The sequence below is a fragment of the Geotrypetes seraphini genome, chromosome 1 (genome assembly GCF_902459505.1).
Source record: "Geotrypetes seraphini chromosome 1, aGeoSer1.1, whole genome shotgun sequence".
NCBI classification, from domain to species: Eukaryota; Metazoa; Chordata; class Amphibia; order Gymnophiona; family Dermophiidae; genus Geotrypetes; species Geotrypetes seraphini.
This window is the reverse complement of record NC_047084.1, coordinates 73,270,672-73,292,116: the sequence shown is the minus strand read 5'-3', so window position 1 is coordinate 73,292,116 and position 21,445 is coordinate 73,270,672. Positions and strand designations below refer to the sequence as shown.

Here is a 21,445-nt window from a genome sequence, read left to right as displayed (position 1 = left end):
TGTGATAATTATGTACTGAGTTTCATTACGTATTTGGATATTTGTGAACAATAATTAGTTATTATTTACTGCTGGCTTGTGAATTATATTTTTATATTTCTATAATAAAGATACTTCTTATAGCCTTGGTCTCTATTCTTAGTATAAATTGGCAAGATAACGAACCTTGGGTAAGGAGTTTATGGTTTCCCCTAGAAAACTAAGAAACACATGACTTGTTTATGTAACTAATTAGTGCATCCATAAATCTATCTACATTTCCCTTTCACATAACCCAAATATCTTTTTTTATCCCTTTTCTTAGACCACTATACTGGGGGGATGGTCAAGCAATGATTTATGAGAGAAAATTAAGAGGAATTTAGTTAAAACAAATAGGCTTAATGTATCTAAACAACTATTTTACTTCCATTATCCCTCATTCCGACGATCTTCTTAACATCTAAGAATTTCTTCAGATGATTTGGAGAGAAAAATGTATATTTAACTCCTAAATACCTAACCAAACATTTGCAGGGATATGCTAAAAGAAAAGTTGCTCCTAATTTAATAGTCTTATGGTGCATAGATAGAAATTCTTTCTTCTGTTCTTGGGTGGTCTTAGCGACGTTGGGATAAATCCATATTTTCTGATCCCCAAATAGTTTTTGTGAATTTTTAAAGAACAATTTCATAATCATATTTACATCTTGCTCAAATACAAATGATACTAAGAGGGTTGGCTCTATCAGTGTCAGCTGTTATTGTTTGTTCAAGAGGAGCAGTCACATTAGCAAAGTCTATCTTATTTTTTTTCTTTTTCCCTCTTTCATTCCCGTTTTCACCTCCTTTTCTTCTGGGAATCTTCTTATTTGGTAGATAGTAGATTTTATTTATTGGAGGAATGCAGTTTGAAGAAATTTTTAAATTTTCAATCAGATATCTTTTCAATAAATCAAGGGGTAACACACCCGGAATTTGTGGAAAATTTAAGATATGGAGGTTTAAACGTCTATTAAAGTTTTCAAATTGTTCCAATTTCTTATATATAGAGGAACGATCTTTAATTAAAGCCATCTTAAACTGTTGCAAGTGCTGTATTTCATCCTGCATCTGCTTAGTTTGGACTATAAAATCTGATTTCATTGCTTCAACTGTTTCAGTTAATGAGTCAAAGTTTTTCAGCTATTTTAGTTACCTCTTCTGTTGATTTTTCCATTTTACCCTCCATCCGCTGAAGAAGAAGCCAGATGCTATGCATGGAAACCTCTGTCAAAGAGGATAAGGACTCCCCTCTCTTGCTTGCCTCCATCAACTGTCCTGCCATAGACATCGTGCCCTCGCTGGGAGACCCCGTATCTCCACTTCCGGGATCGCGTGTCTCCTGCCTCTGTGTCTCGGTGGTCGCTGGACACGGAGATATGAGGGAACCCGGAGGAGACAAAGATATTTCCATGCCAAAAAGGGCAAACGACTCCCTCTCGTCTCTGCCCAGCGCCAGGCTCTCCACTCCGGAATGCACAGTTGCCGGGAGGGCCGAGAAGAAACAATCCATGGTCTGCTGAACCAGAGTGGACGCCAGGGCTGGCAAGGAAATGATCCTGACCACCCCTTTCCTCTTCGTGTAAGGCATCTGGAACCAAGGTATGTTTTAAATCGAGGAAAGCAGGCACAGAGAGATCTCACTGCGTCTCTCCTGACTCCTCACATCGCCGCCATCTTGGCCTCCCAATTAACATACTTATAAATGATCTAGAAATTGGAACAATGAGTGAGGTGATTAAATTTGCAGATGACACAAAACTATTCAGAGCTGTCAACATACATGAGGACTGTGATTAATTGTATGAAGACCTTAGGAAATTTGAAGACTGAGCATCCAAATGGCAGATGAAATTTAATGTGGACAAATACAAAGTGATGCACATCGGTAAGAATAATCCAAATCATAGTTACCTTACGCTAGAGTCCACCTTAGAAGTCTGCACCCATGAAAAAGATATGGGTGTCAGAAAGTACACTGAAATCTTCTGCCCAGTGTGTGGCTGCAGCAAAAAAGCAAAAAGGATGCTAGGAATTATTAGGAAAGGGATGATACATAAGATTGAGAATGCTATAATGCCTCACTCTGAGTGCACACAGTTCTGGTCACTGTATCTCAAAAAGGATATAGCAGATTTTGAAAAGGTTCAAAGAAGAGCAACCAAAATGATAAATGGAGTGGACTTTCTCCCGTACGAGGAAAGACTAAAGAAGTTAGGGCTCTTCAGCTTAGAAAAGAGATGGCTGAGTGGGGATACATCGCTTTGAACTTCACGGTATAGCGGTATATAAGAAATAAATTATTATTATTATTATTATTATATGATTGCAGTTTACAAAATCCTCACTGGTGTAGAACGGGTAAAAGTAAATTGATTTTTCATCTTTTCAAAAAGTACAAAAATCAGGAAGGGGCACTAAGGACACCTTTTACGAAGCCACGTTAGCGGCTTTATCGCACGCACCTTTTTATCGCGCGCTAACCCCTGCGCTAGCTGAAAAACTACTGCCTGCTCAAGAGGAGGCGGTAGTGGCTAGCATGACCAGCAAATTAGCGCGCGTTAAACCGCTAACGTGGCTTCGTAAAAGGAACCCTCAATGAAATTACATGGAAATATTTTTTTACTCAAAGAATAGTTAAGCTCTGGAACCCATTTCCAGAGGATGTGTTTACATAGGTTAGCATAGCTGGGTTTAAGACAGGTTTGGACAAGTTCCTGAAGGAAAAATCCATAGCTTGCTATTGAGACAGATGAGGGGGAAGCCACTGCTTGACCTGGATCGATAGCATAGAATGTTGCTACTACATATTTGGGTTTCTGCATTGATTAGTGTTGGAGACAGGAACTGGGCTAGATGGATCATTAGTATGTTTTATTTTTCTATCTGTATGGCCACCATAAGATCATCAGCTATGAACACCCCCCAAGTTCCACTTTTTCAATCACAGATATACTTTACCCCCTAAACCAGTGTCCCACAAACTTTGTCAAGCTGTGACACATTAAACATAGTGGCCATGACTTGAGGCATCTGGAAGTGCACCAATGTCGATGCCATGATGCCACGTGCATGCATGATGTCACTGTTGACAATGGCACATGCGCGAAGGCCCTCTAGATGGGCCCTGAGATGCCAGTGGGGGGCGCCAGCATGGAACATGCACACATGCACAGAGAGAAGGAGAGGTGCTGGCTGATTACCTACAGGACATGCCTCCTACCACGAGAGGCACATCCTGTAGGCAGTCAGCTGGTGCTTCTCCTCCTTCCCAGCATCTTGCGTCAAATCTCAGGAGGCACACTAGTGTGCCACGGTTCACAAGTTTGCAAAACACTATTCTAAACTATACCACACTACTGTATTGGAAGTATAAGTTGTATAAAGGGTAAAGGGATAAGGGAAGGGACTTACATAGTGCTTTTTCTGTGCGATTTACACAATCAAAGTGGTTTACATATTTAAGACAGGTACTTATTTTATACCCATGTTAAGTGACTTGGCCAGAGTTACAAGGAGCTGCAGTGGGAATTGAACTCACAACCTCAGGGTGCTGAGGCAGCTGCTCTAATCACTAGGTCACTCCTCCACTCCTTAGTAATAGATGTGGAAAGTTTTTGGCACAAATCAGCAAAATCTTGGGTCAGATCTCAATGCATTGCCTCCTTACAAATTCCTAATGATGCGTTTCTGTCCATTTTATTATCCATGGTTTTGTTCTGCACAAGAATTTGTATTTTTAGACTGTCTTAAAAATAAAAATAAATAAAGGATGCTTTGATGAAATCTCCTGATTGCACTTTCTTCTTCCTTCCTCCACTCCTTTGAGGGTGTGCTAATGGATTTAGTGCACGCTAAATGCTACGCAGCCCACTGTATACCTATGCATGGCACTTAACGTACACTAATTTGTTAGCTCACCTTAGTAAAAGGACTCCTTGGTGTGATTCACGTGTGCAGAGGGTTTTTCTTCCCGTTTTCCTTCCATGGTTCTCAACTTGCTGCTCTAACCATTAGACTAGTCCTAATGCACAAAGTGCCTTTGACTAGTTGGAGAAAAAGGAAGGTGATGTTGAAGCACAATGTTATAATTTCCAACAACCGTTCCCACTTTGAAAATAGCATGTTGAGATGCAAAGAATAAATGATCAGAACTTTTGTTAACTTGCATGTACAGTACTCCCCCGATATTCACGGGGGTTATGTTCCAGGAACTCCCGCAAATCTTGAAAAACCGTGAATATGGTTTTCAGCGGGGGAGATAGGAAAGGGCAGCTGAGAGCAGCCGGAGTGCCGGCGAGTGAAGGAAATCACTCGTGGTATGTTCTGACTGCACTAAAGTCGGGCCTCACCAATCAGGAGTTGCTTTGACACGCAGCCCCTGATAGGTAAGGCTCGACTTTAGTGCAGGAAGAGGCCGTCGGATCATACCGTGAGTGATTTCCTTCACTTGCCGGTGCTCCAGCTGCTCTCTCCTGCTGCCTTCTCCTGCCGGGTCATTCGCGGTCAGAAAATACCGCGAATGACTGGCTCCGCGAATGACCGACCGCGAATGACCGGGAGAGCACTGTACTTGTAAGAGCTTTAAAATTGGGGGGGGGGGGGGGGGGGAATATTAGGACAGTTATGTTTGCTTCCAAACTAATAGCTAATAAACTTACATGATTTACAAGAAGGTGTGTTTGCTTGCTCTGGTACCTTTTCAATCAGCTTTAATCGTCCATGTCCCCAAGGAAGTTTCACATTTGGTCGAATTTCAAAATAGCCATGTATGCCATAGTAATCGCCAATAACCTAAAACAGAGGAAGAACATCTAATGCTATTATTGATTTATTTATTTTGTTTGTACTAGGGTAAATACAGTCATGTGAACAAAATTAGGACATCCTATGAAATATTCAATTCTTTCTTAAGAAATGTTCACTTATCGATGTCAAATCTTTTTTTTAAATTTATCTCTGGAAAAGAAAGTGGTGTAATTGCAAGTAAACAACAACATTTTTCCTTGATTTACTCATGAAACAAAAGATATCCACAAAAATGTGTATTCTAACTGAGGAATAAATTAGGACACCTTACACCCTAATTGCTAGTGTTACTCCCTTTGGCTGAAATAACAGCAGTGAGATGCTTCTTGTAGCCATCTACCAGTCTCTGACATCGGTCTGAGGAAAGTTTGGCCCACTCCTCAATGCAGAATTCTTTCAGCTGTGAGATGTTTGAGGGGTTGCTTGCACGTTTCAAATCACCCCACAGCATCTCAATGGGATTAAGATCAGGGCTTCGACTCGGCCATTCCAGGACTCTCCATTTCTTAGTTTTCAATCAGTCCTTGGTGGATTTACTGGTATGTTTTGGGTCATTGTCATGTTGCAGGGTCCAGTTCTGCTTCAGCTTTAATTTTCTTACAGATGGTCTCATGTTCCCCAAGCACCCTCTGATACATGGTAGAATTCATGGTGGATTCTATGATGATGAGCTGGCTAGGTCCTGCTGCAGCAAAGCATCCCCAAACCATGACACTTCCACCTTCTTGCTTCACAGTTGGTATGAGGTTCTTTTCCTGGAATGCTGTATGCCAAACATGTCCTCTTTTCTGGTTACCAAATACCCTATTTTTTGCTCCATAAGACACACTTTTCCCCCCAAAAAAGTGGGTGGAAATAAGGGTGCATCTTATGGACCAAATATAACAACATCCACCCCCCCCAGGAGGGACAATCTTCGTCTTACTGGCCTCCCTGAAACGCTATCTGATGCACGTCCCTTGTCCACGTTAGAGACTTGGTTGCAGGCAGAGCTGCCGTTGCCCGCTGGCCATGTCCGTTTGGAGCGTGCTCACAGACTGGGCAGGCGGATGGAAGACAAGCTGCTGCAGCGGCTCTGCAGTACAAAATGTGCAAGGAGCTGCTCTGCTTTGATGGAGGATGAGAATGAGGAGAAGGAAAACAAGCCGCGCTTCTGGGAGCAAGATGATGACGGCGAGGTGCTGGGTTTAATTGGCGGTGCTGGAAATCATTCCCACCCGCCCTTCACTTCCCAGCCCTGCTCTCGAGATCAGAGGGAGCTCAGAAACTCCCTGAGATAAGCCCGCAGCCAGCACCCAAGGTGCCGAACATGAAGCTCCCAGAGATAGTCCTGAGAAAAGCCCTGAGCCTCCAAGCATAAAAATCCCCAACTGGAGTCCGGAGCCATGCATCAAACCCCGGTGCCCGGTAGCACCTCAGAGGAGCCTGCCAAGCCGGCCCTGTCTGGCTGACCTGCCTCATCGCAGGAGCCAATCCGGATCCGCAGTTGTTGACCTGCTGTATTGGTAAGACATAAAGAATACGGGTATAGTGTTTGGGGCAAGCCTCTTCTTGTTCCTTTCCTTTACTGTGTTCAGCATTGTGAGCATGTCTGCGTACATTGCCCTGGTTCTGCTTTCTGTCACGATCAGCTTTAGGATTTACAAAGGTGTTCTGCAGGCCGTCCAGAAGTCAGATGAAGGCCATCCATTTAGGACTCCCTCCCTGCCAGTAGGCCACTAGGCCTGCCTGACTGCCACTAGGCCTGCCTCCCCTGGCCTACCACTGCAGATCACCAGAGAGGGGATCAGGGTACAGAGCCTGGCAAGGAGGGGGACAGGGTGCAGAGCCTGGCAAGGAGTGTGGGGTTGGGTGCAGAGCCTGGCAGGGAGAATTTGGGTCAATGGTTTTTTTTTTCTTGTTTTCCTCCTCTAAATCTAAGGTGTGTCTTATGGTCAGGTGTGTCCTATGGAGTGAAAAATATGGTAATTCAATTTTAGACTCATCTGACCATAGAACATCATTCCAGAAGTCCTGGTGTTTGTCTACGTTCTCTCTAGCAAACTTCAGTTTGGCCTTGATGTTTCTCTTAGAGAGCAAAGGTTTCCTCCTTGCACACCTCCCATGCAAGTTAAATTTGTGCAGTCTCTTTCTGATTATAGAGGCATGCACTTTCACTTCAACAGTAGCAAGAGCCTGCTGTAGGTCCCGTGATGACATATTAGGGGTTTTGGAGACTTCTTTTAGCATCTTGAGGTCTGCTCTGGGGGTCAACTTGCTTGGACGGCCAAACATGGGCATGTTGGTAGTTGTTTCAAAAATCTTCCACTTGTACACTATTTTCTGGACTGTGGAATGGTTAATGTCAAATTCTTTTGAGATCTTTTAAAATCCCTTACCAGACTTATAAGCTGCTACAATCTTCTTTCTGAAGGCCTCAGACAGCTCTTTTGATCTCACCATGGTATTCAATCTCACCGTTGCAGTCATGAACACACCAAACTAAATGATTGAGGTTTAAGTAGGGGAAACCTCCTTCAAAATGCTTAGTAGCGATGTTCTAATCATGTGCACCTGATGTGATACCCTGTGTGTGATTTGAGCCACTTTAAGTGGGAGGATATGTGGGGGTATCCTAATTTATTCCTCAGTTAGAATACACATTTTTGTGGATATTTTTTATTCATGAGTAAATCAAAGAAAAGTTTCATTGTTTACCTGCAATTACATTACTTTCTTTTACAGAGATTAAAAAAAAATAAATTTGGCATCGATATGTGAACATTTCTTTTATTTATTTTTTTAAAATCTTTATTCATTTTCAAACTTACAATAAGTGTGACAGTAAGTTAAAACATTTTAACATTAAATATATCACTTAATATTCAGCAATAATACAAATCATATAACCTTAACTCCCTCCCTTCCCACCCTTTCATAACAAATATTTTTATATGATATACTAAAAATTATCCCTCCCCCACCCTGAATATTGAACTTATAAATTTAAGGGAAAAAATGGCATCCATTCATTACAATATTTTGTTAACGGCTCCCACACATCTTGAAATTTCCTTAAATATGATATGTGAACATTTCTTAAGAAAGAACTGAATATTTCATGGGGGGTCCTCATTTTTTCCACATGACTACCGTGTTTCCCCGATGATAAGGCAGGGCCATCAAATAAGACAGCCCCCCCTTTTTAGAAAAAATTGTAAAATAAGGCACCCCCCCCCGCAAATAAGCCACCCACCGATACCTGCGCTTACCCGAATCGGGTGGTATGGTGGGTGACTCCGTGTGGTCCCTCCGTCTACCGCAGGGGTCGGCAACCCGCGGCTCCAGAGCCGCATGCGGCTCTTTTCCACCTTTGCCGTGGCTCCGGTAGTGTGTCACGCAGGCATGCAACTTACAAGTCCGGCGTCGCGGCGGGAAATAGCCATGCTGAGCAGTGAGCTCAGCACGTACACAGATGAAAGCCTTGCTTGCTGATTGGTCCGGCGGCCGTGCCGCCGGACCAATCAGCAAGCAAGGCTTTCATCTGTGTAGTGCTGAGCTCACTGCTCAGCATGGCTATTTCCCGCCGCGACGCCGGACTTGTAAGTTGCACGCCTGAAAAAGAAATCATCCTGGCCGGGGTCGGTGTCATGCTCCGGAGATCTACAGCCTTCCTATCTCCCTCTCCCTCTCCCAGCATGGCTTCCGGCCCCATCCCCTGCTCCGCGGCTCTCTTCGGCAACTCAGCAGCAGCGATCGACACAAGCTTCTGACGTCGGGGCCTACCCTCTGCGAGTCCCGCTTGTTTCAACTTCCTTTTTCCACAAAGGCGGGACTCGTAGAGGGAAGGCCTCGATGTCGGTAGCTTGTCTTGATCACCGCTGCTGACAAGTTGCTGAAGAGAGCCGAGAAGCAGGGGGGTGTTGCCAGGTGCAGGTAGAAGGGAGAGGGCCAGATGCAGGACTCGTGGGTGAGGGAGCAGAAGAGAGAGAGAAAGAGAGAGGGGAGGGAAACAAAAGGAAATATTTCATACTGGGCTGGGCCGGAGTGGAGGGAGGGTGGAAAGATTCTAGCTACAGGGTGCAGTAACAAAGGAAAAGGGGGGGAAAGCTGAAAATGGAGATAGTGACACAAAGAAGAGAAAGGGTAAGCAGGACCTACTGAATAAGGATAGAGATACAGAGGGGACATGAAAGGGTAAATAAGGCATCCCCCCGAAAATAAGCCCTAGAGCATATTTTGGCCTTCCAAAAAAAATAAGACAGTGTCTTACCATCGGGGAAACACGGTATATTTAAATTATCACCTCCTTTGAAAGCATTAATGCATGCTTGTTCTCTTTGGGGGCAAAACTATAACTAGGCACCACACATTAGGCACCTAGATGTAGCATACAAAGTGTGAATTCTATTAAACCAGAAGGATGCCAGGATTAGGGTTGCCATATTTTTCTCAGCGAAATCTCAGATGTCGAGCCCCTGTTCTGCCTCAAGCCCCGCCCCCTTCCATACCCTGCCCCTACCCATATCCAGGGGCCTCTGAGCATGTGCCTATACATGTGACATCATCCACGCATGCTCAGAGGCCCTCCACATATGGCCAGAGCTTTCCAAAACCCAGGTAACTGATGGGTTTAGGAAAGTCTGTCCGGGCACCCGGACAGTCCTCTAAAAAGAAGATATGTTCTGGTTTTTCCAGACATCTGGTAACATTAGCCAGGATGCTGTTTAGAATATTAACATAAGTTGGCATCTATGTGCCTACATTTAGGCCTCTCCATTTACACCATATCAATGGCAAGCATAAATGCACACACCAAAATGCAGCACTTTAGCACAAAATAGTTTACAGCACTGTTCTTCAACCGCCGGTCTGCAGTCCGGTGCCGGCCCGCAGGAAATTTCTGCCGGTCCGCGCAGGGCCGGCAAGATTAAAGTGACCATAGGTCCCATTTTCAGACCTCCTGTCCCGTTGTCCCTACACACAGCTTCGGGATGCCGAAATGTCCCATTTCCAGGGACAGAGTCCCAAAGCTGTGCTCGGGGACAACGGGACAGGCGATCATTTCCTGTCCCTACCTGCTGCGCAAAAAAAAGAAAAAAGCCTTCCTCCTTCCTTCCTTTCCCCGTGCCGCTGCTATCTTACCACCCGGCTGCTGCTGCTAAAGCCGACAGGAAGTCTTCTTTCCGACGTCAATTCTAACGTCGGAGAGGACGTTCTGGGCCAGCAAATCGCTGCCTGGCTGGCCCAGAACGTCCTCTCCGACGTCAGAATTGACGTTGGAAAGAAGACTTCGTATCGGCTTTAGCAGTAGTAGCAGCAGGGCGGTAAGATAGCAGCAGACCGGGGAAAGGAAGGAAGGAGGGAGGCTTTTTTTTTGCACAGCAGGGAGGGAAGCAGGTAGGCAGGCAAGCAGGCTGGCTTTGGCCAGGAAGGTAGACAGGCAGGCAGGCTGGCTTCAGGGGTGGGGGTGGGACAAAGTCTGGAAGGCACTGAGGGCTCTAAAGACATGGGAAGGAGGCACTGGGGGCACTAAAGACATAGGAAAGGGCACTAAGGATATGGGAAGGAGGCACTAGGGGCACTAAGGACATAGGAAGGAAAGAGGGAGGGAATAGAAAGGGAAAATTCTTGGGCCTGAGTGCAGAAAGAAAGAAATGAAAGAAAGGATACAAGAAGCGCAACCAGAAACTCATGAAATCACCAGACAGCAAAGGTAGAAAAAATGATTTTATTTTCAATTTAGTGATCAAAATGTGTCAGTTTTGAGAAGTTATCTGCTGTCTATATTTTGCACTATATTTGTCTATTTTTCTATAGTTACTGAGGTGACCGAGCTCGTGGAGATGGGGCGGAAACGGGGTTTTAAAATTTTAGTCCTAGTAGTTTGCCGGTCCACGGGTGTAAAAAGGTTGATAAACACTGGTTTACAGTATTTTGTAAGTTATATGCATAAATGTTGGTTCCGCCTGTGCTCCTCCTCCTTTCATTTACAGACTAAAAGGCCCTTTTTGCTAATTTGTAGTTAAAAGTGGTCTTAGTGGGCCCTTATACGGGTCTTTCCTGGGCTCTAAGCTTGTTTTTACAGCAGCGGTAAAATGGCTGATTTTCTATTTTTTTAATTAATGGCCATGTGCCAATGTTGCCATTAGTGGGTGAGCACTTACACTTATGCGTTAATCCTGTGCTAATCAGTTATTATACAGTAATGAAGATGCAGTGATTAGCATAGAAACACCCACTCTCCGTCCCCAAACACACCCCTTCCTCCCCTCAAAAAAAATTATTTAGCGTGTGGTTTATGCACGGAGGCTGTGATCTTACTGCAGGACGCATCCTGAGTGCATCCCATGGTAAGCAGGCCGGAGAAGCTGCTCTTGCTGGTGAAGATTTAAAGAGGTACAGGGTGGGAAGGGAGAATGCGAGTGTGGAGTGTAGGGCGTGGATGCAACAGGGAGGCAGAGAGGAGGGTGGGGCAACTCCAATCTCGCTAAGGCACCAACTATGCACATGTCCTTATAGAACAGACTCATTATTCACACTGTTCAACCACCTAAATGGCTCTCTCTCCAGGACTGGAGAGAATTTTTCTGCATTTTGCATAAATTAATCTTGCAGTACTTTCCACAAATGTTATCAAGACATTTTCTGGCCACAATTCAATTTTAACCATACTAGCTATCAAGTTTCAAGTTTATTAAAAGTTTGATTAATCGCTTAATCTACATTCAAAGCGATGTACATGTTAATAAAATTACAATAAAAAAGGGGAATCATATACTAAATAAAACTGAACATATTATTGACAGAAAAAATACAAAACGGGACAAACATGATACATAAGGAAAGGGGGGGTAAAAGTTACAATATATGTTAAAGATAGAAAAAACAGGTAGGGAAAAATACATAAGGAAGGGAAAAAAAAGAAAAGCTGAGTATTTCAGTAGAAGATTAGAGGTAAAAGAAGTGTTGTTAATTTGTGTAGAGAGGATTAAATAGAGAAGGCATCTTTAAAGAGAAAACTTTTCAGGTTACCTTTGAATTTTTCAATGTTTGTTTCTTCCCTTAGATAGATAGGTAGAGAATTCCAGATTTTGGGGTGCTATCATTACTATTATTGTTATACAAATTAAAAAAACCAGAAAGAACAGTTTCTTACCTCTTGCGTTCCTCTTTCTGGATCAGTCATTGCAATCACAGAGAAATCCCCGTATCTGTCTCCATTGGCATCTATAGAAACTTGCCCTGCAATGCCTAAAGAATGGCACGGGAGAAATTAGAACCTCAATACCTGCTTTGGCCAAGCTACTGTAAACAAGAAAATGACCCAACAGTTTTACCAGAGCTATGAAGGAAATCACAATCTCTCATCACTTACCTAGCAATTTTATCATTCCAATACAAACTGCAATCCCATTCCCAGAATCCACATTCCTAAATTCCAGAGTAATGTAAAATATGTGACCCTGTTTGAAGGTATAGTATGTTAGTCCAAGCGGATCTTGCCAAGGCTCTTTTTTATTTATCTAATTTTCAGGTATAAAGAGCATTTACAGGTTTGCAGGAGAGTGGCGGCAAATCTGCATTTCAGTCCTCTGCACTCACCATGAGGGTTAAATTGCTTTGTTTGGTTTTTTTTTTTTTCATGGCCTTTAGTACGGTGGTATAGCAATGGGTGGGCAGAGGTCCACTCATTTTTGACTCAGGCCCACCCACAAAGCAGCTTAATCTTGGCTCAGCTGGCAAGGATCCCCCAGCTTCGACAACTGAAAACTTCCTCAAATCTCACCAATGTGGCTCTGCAGTTGTCTGCAGTTTTACATAGTTGCCCAATGCTGGCACCAGGTACACCAAAACGAAAACATGAGTTGGGTTCTGGTGTCAGGGGGCTCAGGAAAGCTTCAGGCAACTGTGGAGCTGCATTGGAGAGAGTCCTGGCCATATTTGAGGATGTTTTTTGCAGGCGGGGCTTGGGAATCTCCACCAACTCAAGTATTTAATATTTTAAGTTGAGTTGGAGTAGGGGGGCAAAGAGTGGGCATCCCTCTTGCTGTGGACATTCTTGGGGGAGGGGGGGGAGTGTTACCTGCCACAGCCGCCGCCGCTCAGCTGATCACAGCAAAGATTCCCTTGCTGTGATCAGCTCAGCGGCTGCATCTATATGAAATGTAGGCCAGCGTTTTATTGCATGAGTACTTACTCACACCTATTTTGTTGGCAGTAAAGGGCTCATGTGTTAATTCTGTACTAGTCAGCATATGGTAATGTAGATACAGTAACTACCATAGAAAAAAAACACATTCTGTGCTCTTAGACATGCCCCCTCCATGGAAAAAAATATTTCTTTTGTGCGTGCAGATTGGAAATGTACCACCTGAATACCTCAAAACGGGACATCTATTAATTTTCAGTCCCGCCCCCAAATCCCACCTTAGCCCTGCCCCTGACCTGCCCAAACTCCGCCCCTGACTCCACCCCCATAATACTACTAATTGTAATGCAATTTCTTCCATCTATTTTACATATACACACAATATAATTTTATTAATACATAATGGTAACCACAAAATTAAAAAACAAAACAAAACACGAAGCACACTGTACGCAGAGAAAATGTTATTTATATTTTAGGACAGACTGAAGGTTCATGAAGCCCAGGATCCAGTTTCCAACCCAGGTTCCCAGCACCTAGCTAGTTCCCAAGTAGCAAAACAGATTCTATGCTGCTTATCCTAGGAATAAGCAGTGGATTTCTCCAATCCATCTCAATAATGGCCTATGGACTTCTCTTTTAGGAAATTATCCAAACCTTTTTTAAACCCTGCTAAGCTAACTGATTTTATCACATTCTCTGCCAATGAATTCCAGAGTTTAATTACACATTGTGTGAAGAATATTTTTTCCAGTTTGTTTTAAATCTACTACTTAATAGCTTCATCGCATGTCCCCTAATCCTAGCATTTTTGGAAAGAGTGAACAAGTGATTCACATCTACCCTTTCCACACCACTCATTACTTTATAGACCTCATCATAAATGCCTGAAAGCATTTACACAGCCATGTATAGTACTTTAGAATACATTTATCCATGCAAGGGGCTTTTAAATACAGCACCTAAATTATAGACTTTCCCTTTGTGTGTTATGTTAGATTTGCAGCTACTTGATAAAGTTCACATGTACATCAGAACTCCACCTCCACTCCATCCAAACATCAGCCCCAGGAACACATATGAGCGATACATGTACGTGAAGGGAGATATGACTGAAGTCTACAAAATCCTGAGTGATGTAGAATGGGTACAAGTGGATCAATTTTCTACTGCTTCAAGATTTACAAAGACTAGGGGACGCTCGAAGTTACAGAGTAATACTTTTAAAACTAATAGGAGGAAATATTTTTTCACTCAGAGAATAGTTAAGATCTGGAACGAGTTGACATAGGATGTAGTAAAAGCGATTAATGTAGCTGGTTTAAAAAAAAAGGCTTGGACAAGTTCCTGGAGTTAAAGTCCATAGTCTGCTGTTGAGGGAAAGCCACTGCTTGCCCTGGATCAGTGGCAAGGAATTTTGCTACAATCTGGGTTTTTGCCAGGTACTTTTGACTGATGGCATAGCAAGGGAGATTGGCACCCAGGATGGTGGTGTCGGCATTGCCGTGTGACCTCCTACTCTTCCCCACCACGCTGTGAGAACCCCACTCTCCACATTCCTCTTGAAATGTTCGCCGGCGTGAGCAGCATCTTCCACCTGCAGCTCGCACCGGCATCAGCTTCCTTCTGATGTCACGTCCTGGTCCCGCTTTCCCCAGGTCCCCTGCATTTCAGTCACTTGGATATTGGTCGTTACATAGACAGCTACTCCTCCACCTTTTCAACCATCTCTGTCCTTCCACGTGATAGCAACAATATACAAGTTTGCCTCTAACCTTAGGGTTTGCAGATCACGATTTTTGTTGCCTAGACTGTGACCATTTGTGGTCATTGCTTTCCAGATACCTTTCAGTAGCAATTTCATTTTTTGTATAATTTTTTGTTTAGTTTCACTTGCTGCCTTGCTAAGAAGTATATCGCTAATACTGTTATTTATATTGCTAACTTTACTTTGGTCATTGGGATCTTGAGCAAAATTACTAAAATAAATCAGTTTTAGAATTACAGCATGTGACAATCTCAGTATGTCAAAAAAAAAAAAAAAAAAAAAATGAACTTGTTTTTATAACCTTAGGAACATTATGAGAAAATTCCAAATGTCTTATGCAAGATCACTGGTCCTAAAGACATTCTCATGAACAAAACTTGAAATCCCTCCAAAATTAAAGCTGAACAATTATTACCAGAGAAATTCAAAATGTATTTAATAACTGGCCTGATTTTTTTTTTTTTTTTTTTTAATAAAGTATCTAGCTACACAGTTTTAATTGGCAATTTATAATTATTCACCATGTCATCAAATTATAAAACCTGAAACCATTAGTATATTTTTATCTCTAACAAAAGGAATGTTGGCAGAAATAAGGACACTAATCTGTAATCAAGGATTCTATATGGGTCAAATTCTCCACACGTCACCTGATGGAAGTGCATGCATACTTTTCAGCCTACATAAAACACTCTAGTCCAGTGGTTCCCAACCCTGTCCTGGAGGACTACCAGCCAGTCAGGTTTTCAGGATAGCCATAATAAATAATATGAACGGGACAGATTTCCATGCCTGCCTTCTGCACTGCTCAAGTCTGCTGCTGCCGCTCGGGAGTCAGCCGGAAGGAAGGGCAGGAGGCTGAAAGCTCCTGCCCTACAGCGATGGACCGCTGGAAGATAAGGTAAGGTAAGGGGGGGGATATTCGCTCCATAAGACACACTCTTATTTCCACCCACTTTTTTGGGGGGAAAAAGTGTGTCTTAGAACGAAAAATACAGTAATACACTTTAGGCAGCTTCATACTGGCTTCAAATCACCAGGGTTTTAACCCCCCTCCCCTAACAGGCTTGCTGGGGCAATAAATCAAATATCTGGAAAGTCCCTGAATTTTTCTTTTGAAGCACACAATCCTAGTGGCACTCCCTAGATGCTTGCATATTAAAAAACAATCAGAATAAAACAATTTATAAAGCCCAAATTTGTTTCTTCCTTGGCCATTGTGCAGCTTCCAGTATTTCTAAGGGTTCCTACTCCCAACTCTTAGGAATAGGGAAAAGCCTGTTTCAGTGTTCATTTCTGGAGGTCACTCCCTACTTTCCAGTGGACTTCCATAGGGTCTGATTTCAGAATGCCTCATCCAGGTTCTCTCCCTCTCTTTCTCTGCAGTGTTTCAGTGAACCTTGCCGAGTTCCAGCTCCACCTCCTACAGCCTCTTGGGAATTGTAATTCCTTTAGAAGCCATCTTTCTAGGGTTACCATATGGCTCCAGAAAAAGGAAGATGGATTGAGACATCCAGGTTTTACTTCCATTGAAAGCAAAGGAAGTAAAACCCAGATATCTAAATCTGTCCTCCTTTTTCTGGAAGCAGGCAAATAGAACACCACCTCGCCTTGGGATATATGCAGACAAACATAAAGGCAAGGGAGGCATCTTTTCAACCAATGATCAAGTCCCAACAAGGATCCCAGTTTTGGCATATGACAGCGCCTTCCTCAGGGGACACTTAACTAGTAGTCACTGAGTTCAAGCACTCAGGAGTGTACAAACAGCAGCACTCAGAGCTCACTACAATGTCTACTTGTATAATCCACACTATATAGTGTAGAAATATATTTACACATACAGAGTTGTCAAGTTACCCAGTTCCAGGTTGGAGAGCTTTAGGTCAGTCCTTGTTTTGAATTTACAAACCAAAGCAATGTGGACTTTGTAGTGCCTGAGCCTACCCATTGAAATCAGTGCTGCACGTACCATAATGCAACAGGATGGAGTTGTCAGAAATCCAGGACTGTCCCTAAATCTCCAGTCCTGAACTGGGTAACCTGGCACCAAAAATTAAAGAACACTAGAACCACAAACTCTGAATGCTGTTTCATTTATACATTTACAAAAACCAAATTACTTATTCAAGAAAAGATCTGTAGATTTATGTGAAGTCCCATAAGAAGCAGAGACACAGGTTCTGTAGACTGTCTAAATTGGCCGGCACCTAGAAAAATGGTACTAGCTGCATGTCATAATAATAATAAATAATAAAAATAAACTTTATTTTTGTATTCTGCCATATCCTTGAGTTCTAGACGGTTCACATCAAGAAAAGCTGAACAGTCAGCGAATCATATAAATGCATAGCATATACATATCATAAATACAATACTAAATGATCAAGATATGAATTTATCAAACAAATAGGTTTTCAATACTTTTCTGAAAGAGTGATAAGATTGAGCTTGAGGAATTAAGAGTACTCCACCAGGTATTCATTTTACTAGCCTGGAATGCAAACGTTTGCTCAAAAAAATCTTGTATAACGACAAGATTTAGGTAATGGAAACGCAAACCAGTAAGATTTGCGTGTATTCATGTTCATTCTATGAAATTCAAAATGAGATACAAGATAAGCTGGGGCGAAACCAAATAATACTTTAAAACAGATATAACCAAATTTAAACAGAACTTTTGCCTCAAACGGCAACCAGTGAAGTTGTCTATAATAAAAGATAACGTGGTCATATTTTTTTAGACCAAAGATCAAGTGAACTGCTGAGTTTTGTATTATTCTTAATCTGTTAAGAATTTTTTTTTTATGAGATCCCAAGTAAATTATATTACAATAGTCCAGGATGGACAAGATTGAACCAATAGCCTAAAAGACGCTAGATCGAAGTATTTCTTAATGGTACGGAATTTCCAAATAACAGAAAAACATTTCTTTATCATTAGATGAAGATCTAACATAACACCCAATATTTTGATAGTACTAAATATCGGGATATTATGTCAATCACGCTTAGGTGCTGTTTACAGAATCTTTTCTAGTGGTGCCTTTGTATAAACTAAGGCACCAGGAATGTAGGCCAGGGTTTTAAATAGGGTTACCAGATGCCAGATTTCCTCGGACATGTCCTCCTTTTGAGGATAAGTCCATTCGGGTTTTGAAAACCTTCCCGAGAAAATCACGTTGTGAGGGGGACATCTGCACATGCACAGATGCAATGTGGTGATGTCACACCCACACGCGTATGCACATGACGTCAATACATCATGTCCGTGCATGCGCAGATCCCATCTGGGGCTGGGGCTGGGGGTGGGGTGGAAAAGGGCACAACAGAGGCGGAATGGGCGGTCCTGGGGGTGTGGCCATGGGTCTGGATTTTTCTGAAGGAAAATCTGGTAACCCTAGTTTTAATGGCCTACATTTCAGGCACCTAAGTTTTTGGAGAATCTCGCTTAGTGGCGCCTAAGTCACGCTCTGTCCACAGAAACACCCACTTAAGCGTTGGGCACCTACCCAATTCTATAAAAGGTAGGTGCCTTTCACCCAATTACATTTTTTTTCCCCCCGATTATTGAAGCTATTAAGGGGATTTTGACAATTAAGTTAGGAGCCTAACTTTAAACACCCCTTAGAGAATCTGACCCTCAATAACCTTGACAAAGTCTAAAGAAATCTGAAACACTTATTAAATAAGTAATTTGTTTCCCCCTTTTATGAAGCCACGTTAGGGTTTTTCATTGCTGGCCATGGTGGTAAAAGCTCCGATGCTCATTGGAATTCTATGAGTGTCAGAGCTTTTACCACCATGGCCTGTGATAAAAACCTTAATGCAGCTTCATAAAAGCGGGAGGGGGGGGTATTGTATTATATATATATATATATATATCTAATATAATAAAATGATAGGCTGCGCATGCGCACTAAAAAAATCATGTTCCCTGATCCCGTCGCGGAAACACGAGTGCGCATGCGCGGGTTTTACGTCACCTGCTCTCCACCTCGTGCCGCCGCAGCTTTCAAAATTCCCTGCTGAGAGAGCTCGGATGTGCGAGTGTGACCTACTGGAGGGCCCGGTACAGGTCGGAGTCGCTCCGGGGGAGGGGGGCAGCTTCCGAAGAAACAATATGAAGCGGTTCGCTTCGTCGATGCTGCCGAAGCCCCGGGTCGACGAAAACGCGTGGCGGTGCGCGTCCGAAACTTGCTGCCCAAGGAGGTGTCTACACGGTACCATTCGGCCCGACGGGTTGAGCCTACCATCCAACCCTCCTACCGCCAGATGAACACAAACCTCCGGCCTGCTCCACAGCACTGTAAACATTCTGCTTCCAGCCTTCTACTGTCTTGATTTTCACTGCCGAGGAAAGTGTAGAGTGCTGTGGAGCTGCTGCAGGCCGGAGGTTTGTGTTTGTCTCACGATGGCAGGGTCAGTGGGGTCGACTGCATGGCAGCGGTACTGGCATGGGGGGGCGGGGGGTAGATATAAACATGCTGTAAATGGCGAATTCTACTGTATGGGAGAATGGAGGGGGGTAGAAATTAAAGGTTCTACTGCACAGGGGGATGGGAGGCAGGCAGGCAGGCTGGCTTCGGTGAGAGGGTGTGGGTGGAACAAAGTCTAAAAGGCATTGAGGGGGGCATTGGAAGGAGGCACTGGGGGCACTAAGGACATAGGAAAGGGCACTAAGGACACAGGAAGGAGGCACTGGGGGCACTAAGGATATAGGAAGAAGGCACTGAGGGCACTAAGGACATTGAATGGGACATTAAGGACATGGAAGGCGGCACTGGGGGCACTAAGGGAAGACAGAAGGGGTCATGGAGAGACAGTGAGAGAGAAAGGGGGCTGCTTTGGGGGGAGGTCTGTGCTGGGGGCAAACAGCTTTGCTCTGGGGTGAATACAGAGGGGGGCCACGGATAGACAGTCAGGGAGAGGGAAAGGGGGCTGCTTTGGGTGGAGGGGTGTGCTGGGGGCAGACAGTTTTGCTTGGGGAGGGGGGGGAAGATAGAAGGACACAGGCAGTGGCCAAGGAGAGAGAGAGAAAGAAACACAGACAGACAGACACATCTATTCTAGCACCCGTTAATGTAACGGGCTAAAAGACTAGTGTATGTATATATATATATATATATATATTTTTTTTTTTTTTAATTTTTTTTTTTTAATTTTTTTAAAGATATAAGCAATAGAGGTGTCAGGTGTACTACTCTTTAATTTTTGGTGTATTGTTTTGAGAGTGTAAGGTAGTGCTTTGAGAGCGTATTTTTAGTTGTGGTACAATCTCTTTCAAACATGTTTATTAGGGAAAGTATGGCAATCTGACTAGTGTGTGTCCTTTAAGAATCTGAATTTCTACATCTTGGATCCAGAGTAATGTCGTTCATTGATGTTTTTGAAGAAGTGGGGTGAGACAAAATAAAACATAATTAGGGCAGGGGTTTCCAGTAGTGTATTGCAGGGTTACCAGATTTTCCTTCGGGAAAATCTGGACCAATGGCCACACCCACAGGACCGCCTCTTTCCCACCCTCAGACGACATCCACGCATATGCGGACACGATGCAATGACATCACTCGCACGCGATGTTACTGCATTGCATCTGCCTATGCTCCTTTCCAACATGATTATGTCAGGAAGCTTATCAAAACCCAAAGTGCCGGGTTTTGAAAAGCCATCTGGATCCCCGGACATGCCTAGGGAAATCCAGACATCTGCAACTGCATGTGATATAATCAATCGATCTATGATGATATGATATATTAACCAGTACCTTCATAGGTTCTGTTCCACATCTGATGAACAAGTTTTTTCCCATCCTTTTTGCTATCTCCACTTTTCTGAATTTCATGTAAGGCCAAAGCATATAGGATAATAGCATCGTGGAATCCTTCAACGAACATGTTAACCTAAAAAGTAAAATAAAAGTATTCATTGACACCGCAAACAAAATGAAAAGCAAACCTTATTCACTCTGTTCCATGAATTCTAGATCTATAACTGGAAGAAAAATTCCACCCATAAATTTCAGACCACTTAAGTTGTTCAAGACATTCAAATTTTATTGCATAACTATGTATTAATCAGTGAGTGAAAGAGAGAAGATAAAATGGGTTATTTTTTTTAAGTAATTTAAGAGGGCAAGTTTATAAAGTCATTTGTGTGCATATGTGGCGACATATGCATGAAAATGGACTGATAAAACATTGGCTGGTGTAAAAGTGTGCACTGCTGCAAGATGATGCACGCTTTGCTAGTAGGCATATACAGGGAAAGAGTTTGGTGGAGCATGGGTGGAGTTCACAAGCATGCATAAAGATTAGCAATTCCCAAACTAGCTTCCATAAGTTCTTTCAGCAGTGTGCTTCAGCGTTCAACGCCAGCAATCCTGCACATGCTCAGTTCAGCAGCATGAACTGAGCATATGTGGGAGTACTGATCTCCTCACTGCTCAGGCAGCATGGGCATGTATCTCTTGGCTGAACTAAAGCAAAGGTAGGCCATGCCAAAGCAGCATGAGGTAGTCAAGGGAATGGGAAGATGCCACATCAAGGGTGTGGCAAAGAGTCAGAGAAAAGGGGAGATGCTGAATCAAGGATGGGGTAATGGGAGTGAGGGGAAAGACATTGGACCCAGGGTGGAGAGTGACCCAAAATGCTAGAGTAAGAGGGAGGGCATGAGGGAAAAAAAAATGGGAATCAGGGGTGGGAGGATGAAGAAGG

General features: G+C 43.2%; 1 protein-coding gene across 6 annotated transcripts in view; it reads right to left on the bottom strand.

The window, feature by feature from the left end:
• NPR3 (natriuretic peptide receptor 3) overlaps positions 1-21,445 on the bottom strand; it is a 147,643-nt gene that overhangs the window by 11,126 nt on the left and 115,072 nt on the right. For 2 of the 6 annotated variants that reach the window (XR_004538307.1, XR_004538308.1), the window contains exons 4-6: positions 20,497-20,632; positions 11,969-12,063; positions 4,720-4,815 (exon numbers count right to left, since the gene is read on the bottom strand). Coding sequence is in view for 3 of the 6 variants with exons in the window: in XM_033933273.1 (XP_033789164.1) it covers positions 1,684-1,731; positions 4,720-4,815; positions 11,969-12,063; positions 20,497-20,632 (375 nt within the window). In the remaining 3 variants the exon portion in view is untranslated. Of the gene's footprint in view, positions 1-1,668; positions 1,732-3,942; positions 4,068-4,682; positions 4,816-11,968; positions 12,064-20,496; positions 20,633-21,445 lie in introns of those variants that run through there. The other 4 variants (XM_033933263.1, XM_033933255.1, XR_004538306.1 and 1 more) reach the window with 3 other exon arrangements.